The following is a 6,193-nucleotide window of genomic DNA, read 5'->3' as shown; positions in this document are numbered from 1 at the left end:
AAAAAACTGAGAAAAGGGGTAGCACATGGTGAAACAAATAGATTGTAAGGTTTAAATAGTACTCATATGGTGTCATAATAAAATAAGGGAAAATGAAGGCGGTCCAAATTGCCATGCGAAAAACATATAAAATTGACATGTTTGTAATGGATTCGCCATGCTCTGAAGTGAAATTTGCCATCTTGTAAAAAAGAATGGCAGACAAATTACCACGCCGAAGAGAGAAATTGCCATGCGTTTGATCGTGATCTGATGGTTCCGAGGAAATTCGCTGGGAACCCCTAGAAATCTGGTGTTCACACGTTATTGAAATCCAAAAATAAATATACATGCTAACAAACAGCTGTATTTCCATTTCCAAATCTTAATTGGATTCACAAATCCCAAGCTCGTGATTACTACAAATCCAAATTTGGCGATGTTTAACCCCAATTAGCTGGCCAATTGATTGGCCAGGTCATGATCCTCACGCAGCAGCTAGCTGATACACACCACGCGGTGCAAACTTGCCCTACCCAACGCGAACCATGGTTGTGGTTATGGTTATATAAGAGAGGAAAGCTAGGCAGGCTACGGAGGAGTAGGTCCCAACAATGGTGGTTTTCTGGGGTTTAGGACGGTCATACTCAAAATCCAAACCTACCAACCCCACACCTCTCCCTCTCTTCCACCTCTGAGTCTGACCTCTCTCTCCTCCAGCCGCTATCCCAGCCCCACACCTCCTCCCACACCCCACCCCACCGCCGCGCGCACGTGCGTCGCTCTCCTCCTCGGCTCCGGCCAACAGGCGCCGCCGTCCAACGCATGTAACTGTGCCTAGCTGTCTTCTCTTCTCATGGACCAGCAGGGGGCGGCGCCGTCCAGCAGCACCAGCACCAGCACCAACAGCAGCCGCAGCACGTCGGACCATCCCCACCACGCGTCGGCCGCCGCGCACCACCACCCCTTCTACTACGCTGCCGCGGCGGCTACAGGCGCCACGCCGCCGCCGCCGTTCATGGGCTCGCTCGCGATGGTGCCCGCGGCTACCCCGGCGGGAGGGCAGACGGCCAACCACAGCCAGTCGATAACGGTGGCCGAGCCGCCGTCAGAGAAGAAGGTGGCAAAGCGGCCGACCAAGGACCGGCACACCAAGGTGGATGGGCGCGGGCGGAGGATACGGATGCCGGCGCTGTGCGCGGCGCGGGTGTTCCAGCTCACGCGGGAGCTCGGCCACAAGACCGACGGCGAGACCGTCGAGTGGCTTCTGCAGCAGGCCGAGCCCGCTATCGTCGCCGCCACCGGCACCGGCACCGTCCCCGCCAACTTCTCCACCCTCGCCGCCTCCCTGCGCCCCGGCGCCTCCTCCCGTGTCGCGCCCTTCCAGCACCACCTTCAGCACCAGCCGCAGCACGACGTGGCTGCCATGCTCGGGTTCCATGGCCACCATCAGCACCAGCTGCTCCCCCCGCCGCCGCAGCAGCAGCACCACCACCAGCACCCGGAGGCGCCGCAAGATCCTGGCGCCGGGGAGTTCATGAGGAAGCGGTATAGGGAGGCGGACGACCTGTTCAAGGACACCGGACGCCATCAAGACCCGGAGGACGGCGGCGAGCCCGCGCAGAAGTCCAGGCCGGCGCCGCCACCCACTGCTGTTTCGGGGGCAATGTGGGCCGTGGCGCCGAACAGCGGCGCAGGCGGCGGCGGCGCCTTCTGGATGCAGCCGGCATGGGCCTTCGGCGCCGGGAACACGGTGCAGGCGCCGCTGCAGTTCATTTCAAGAAGCAGCTTTCCCGGCGGGATGGGCGACACGAATCTCGGCATGCTCGCGGGCCTCAACTCCTGCGGCCGCTCCACCGGCGGCGAGCAGCAGCACCAGCAGCAGCCGCAGCAGGAGGAGGAGGAAGGGCAGCCTCCCGAGATGGATCAGCACCGCCGGGGCAGCACCAGCGCCGGCGCGAACGGCCATGAGGCCGGCCATTCCGCCGCAAGCCCGCAGTAAGCAAGCAACGAGAGCCATCCGTTCGAGCAACCAATCATTCAAGCATCTGGCATGGTGATCAGGGAGAGTGTGTGGAGCATTTTAGCTAGTTGCTGCTGCACTAGTTACAAATCAACCAATTGTTTAGTTTGTTCTTTTCTATTGGGATTATTTTAGTTTGCCGTTCATTAATCCATGGTTTGTGCTGATGGAGGTGATGATTAGCAGTGGGTCCAATTGAACCAGGCACTATTTGTTTAAGGCAACAAGGCTGAGTTTTGCACATTTTATCGTATCAGTTTTCTATTATTGCTATATATCATGGGGAATCTATTTGTTCGATGGAAGTAATCCATGTTTAGAACAAGGTGATTTTCCATAGAATTCTTGCTAGGGCAAGAAATGCTTGGAAGACGCAGCACTTTAACTAGCTAATTGCCATGCGTTGCAACAAGGGCATACCTATTCTAGTGATTCAACATCAATTTTGCCCGACATATATACACCTACCATATCCTAAATTTTGGTAAGATTTAATTTTATTTAGGTATAGGTAGGGAAATTCAAGGAATTTTTTAATTTAATTAAGGTTTGGTAAGATTTAATTTGATTTAGGTATCACTAGTAGAAAAACGACATTTAGTACCGGTTCGTAAGAGTGGGGACTAAAGATCCCCCTTTAATACCGGTTCAACACGAACCGGGACCAAAGGCCCACCACGTGGCAAGAGGCGCGCCGTGGTCTGGGGGACCTTTAGTCCCGGTTGGTAAGGATTTTTTTTATTTTTATTTTTGAAATAAAGCAAAAACAGCCTGCCTACTGGGCCGGCACGGCCTGCATACGACTAGAAACCCAATCTCTAGTTGGGCCAGGATGCAGGCCCGTACGGTCCAGTAGGCCCCATAGGGCAGAAGACTTGCAATAGGCCCACAAAGGCCTGCTTAGAGAGGAGCTCGACACGGTAGCCGCGGCGGGGCTTATAAACCGGTGCGAGCTCCTCTCAACTAGCGAGGTGGGACTAAACATTATGCACTACGGGTGGCTCCAACCGGTACTAAAGGCCACCACCTCTTTAATACCGGTTCGTGGCACGAACCGGTACTAAAGGTTCACCACGAACCGGTACTAATAAGCGCCGCCCGCCTGGCCGTTGGAACCGGCACTAATGGCCACATTGGTGCCGGTTCAATTGAAAATCGGGACTAATGAGTTTCACATTAGACCCTTTTTCTACTAGTGTATGGGTAGAAGAAGTCAAGTAAAATTTTGATATGGTTAAGATTTTGGTAAGATTTGATTTAAAAAAATACCGATTTGATTTAGATTATCTCAAGTTACTGTATTTACGTTGCTTTTTATTTTTGTGTGCCAATGGTTGAGATTAAAAAAAATCAACAGAGAACTAAAGGGGGGAGGATGTGGGGAGGAAAAAACCCGCGGAGGTGAGGTGAACTCAAAAAAAAAACCTCCTTCAATAATAGAGATTGGGGAAGCAAGATATTTGATCTAGCGTTCCAAATAGACATATAATGTCGTTCCCAATGCTTTTATGTTTGGCGACTGATAGGCGCCGGTGCGCCGGCCCAAATTTGGGCCGGTCGCACCGGTACCGTACGATTTGCAAAACTGGAACCGCACGATCTCCTACCCTTCCTCCTCTGTCTTGTTCTCTGATAAAAAATCCCATCGCGCCGTCAGGGACGAGCGACGCGCCCGATCTAGAAGCTCTTCCCGGCGTATTTCGCCTGTCGCCGCCCTTGCCGGCCGCCGGCGCCGCCACTGCCGTCGTCGTCTCTTTTGTTTCTCGCCGGCTCCGTGAATGCAGCAGCTTGTCCCTGTAGTTGCAGGTCCCCGTTTCGACAGTCACAGCTCTGGTGGCGGCCGCCGCATCCCCGGCGCACGGCGGTCGCCGGGCGCAGCACCTCCTCTGATGAGCTCGCAAAAAACCTATACTTGACTCTCCCTCAGATTGCCGGTAGCAGCAAAAATGTCATCCAGTTGTAGCAAAAAAGGGTTTCGGTTCCAGCAAAAAAAAAGCTCGTCGATGTCGCCCGCCGTCGCCCATTGTAGCAAAATTGTTAACCGGTTGTAGCTTCCGTGGTTGCTGGTTCCAGCAAAAATGCTTCAACAATAAAAAAATGGTTTTCGCTAGTGGTAGCATAAATGAAAAACTATTCCAGCAAAAAAGTAACACAGTTGCAGCAAAAAATGCGTTGTCGCGAATGGTTTTAGACAAAAATCTCACCAGTTCCAGCTCTGCTTTCGGCTGGATGTAGCAAAACTAATTGCTAGTTCCAGCCAGAAAAATCGATGCAGCAAAATGCTTGGCAGCCACCGTCCTAGCATTGTAGCAAAGTCGAGCTCTGGTTCCAGGAAAAAATGGAGCGGTTCAAGCAAGAAAAAATGGATGTAGCAAAAAATCATACAGTGAAGGCACCAGCATTCTCTCAATATGCAGCAAAAACGAAAGATGCTTCCAGCAAAAACAAATTGCGGTTCCAGCAAAAATTATGCAGCAAAAAATCATGCCGGAACCACGGTGGCAGCGAACATGGCCTACACTGCGACATGGGAGAGGTTGGGCCGAGCATGGCAACAAAAAAATCGACGGTTGTACGCGTCGTCTCTGCGTGGAGCATGAGATGCCATGGATGAAGTGATTTGAGAAAGAAGAAGCAGAGGAGGGAATGCGTATGAGGAGGAGGATGGAACGAGTGGAGGACAGAATGAGTGGAGGAGCTTGGTCTTGAGAAGATAAGGTGAGAGGCAGGAAGCGGTGCGTAGGACCAGAGCAACGTGGTTGTGTGTACGAGCGTAACGCGCGTTGTGAGCTATGCAGCCGGTCGAAGTTTCGGCCGGCACGCCGATTTTAAACGTTTCCCTTTATGTTTTAATTGGTCTTAAAGTTGTGGTAGTTCCTGTCGAATTTTAGAAGAAAAAATAGCTATGTCCATAATACTAACTTAGGTACGAGAATCCTCTTGAAGGGTTGTTTAATAAATGTAATTTTAGATTTTACAATGTAGTGCACGAATCCTCATAGACTAGAAAACCGCTATTCGCGAATCAACCTGTGGTTGAGTTGGTTAGGTGGACAGTGGTATCCCCAACCCACCAGAGTTCAAATCCTGGTGCTCGCATTATTCCTGAATTTATTTCAGGATTTCCGGCGATGCGCTTTCAGTGGGAGGAGACGTTCCCGTCAACGACGAGGCGCCTACGGTGACTTCGTAAATCTCAAGATGATATGCCGGCTCAGTCTCTCGGAGGTGCTCATAAGGGTATGATGTGCGTGTGTGCGTTCATAGGGGGTGAGTGTATGCGCGTGTATATGAGCGCTTGTGTTTGTACTGATGCTAAAAAAAAACCGCTATTCTATGGCACAACTGTAGAAAAACACTAGTTTATGGTGCACCTGACAATAGTGCTATCCATCACGTTGAACCTTTCCTCCATATTCTTATACTCTTCCCCGCAAAAGAAATGGAGAGAATATATTCTCATATTCTTGAGATTCTCTGCATCTTTGCATTTTTTTGCTGCACAGACTCCCTCTCCCATTTCAGCAACGTGAATCTCTCACCACTAACACAAATCTTTGTTACTTAATTAAACCAACTAATCGTTTTGTTTGCTATGTTGTATTGGCAAATATTTTCTTTATAATCCGTTTGTGCTTATGGGGGTATAACTGAATCAAGCCACTATTTGTTTCAGGTTCATCCATCTTAAAGAGGCTAGGTTTTAACGCTTTCATTTAATATCGCTCTCCGATTTCTCAGTGATATTTGGAATACCTACATTTTATTTAAAAAGTTAAGAAGCAAAAATTTTGACCTAGCGAATTTGTGTAAAAGATGGAACGTTGCATTCCGAAAAGGTGTGCTTTTATTGAATGTATGGACATCTCAATAATGCTTTAGGGTGTACTTTTAATCAGTACTACAGAGTGAGAATTCTCCTGAAATTTTAGAGGAGTAACCTTGTGAAAACACAAATTTTAGGTATTCAATAATACTAAACCGTTTTCTAAAAAATGCACTTTTAGGGTTCTCCATAAATTGATGCTTGGGATATCTCTAGCCGAACACCTAAAAGGGGTTAACTCATCAAAAGATTCCCTTCCGAGTAGTTAAGCTGCATCTAGTTGAACTCCCATTTGCTTTAGCTACTCAATTTTTTAGGAGAAGCCTCCTTCGGCTCTCAATTTCGAGCGACCGAAAGGAGTTCTC

At 49.7% G+C, this 6,193-nt stretch overlaps 1 protein-coding gene across 1 annotated transcript; it reads left to right on the top strand.

Moving 5' to 3' along the window:
• The first annotated feature begins 332 nt into the window (after nt 1-332).
• Nucleotides 333-2,269, top strand: LOC119295240 (transcription factor PCF3-like). The gene has a single exon (XM_037573608.1). The coding sequence runs from the start codon at nt 836-838 to the stop codon at nt 1,979-1,981; it is 1,146 nt and encodes a 381-aa protein (XP_037429505.1). The 5' UTR covers nt 333-835; the 3' UTR covers nt 1,982-2,269.
• The last annotated feature ends 3,924 nt before the right edge of the window (nt 2,270-6,193 follow it).

The sequence above is a fragment of the Triticum dicoccoides genome, chromosome 4B (assembly GCF_002162155.2).
Source record: "Triticum dicoccoides isolate Atlit2015 ecotype Zavitan chromosome 4B, WEW_v2.0, whole genome shotgun sequence".
NCBI lineage: Eukaryota > Viridiplantae > Streptophyta > Magnoliopsida > Poales > Poaceae > Triticum > Triticum dicoccoides.
Note: the sequence above shows the minus strand (reverse complement) of the source record. Positions and strands in the feature narration are given on the sequence as shown.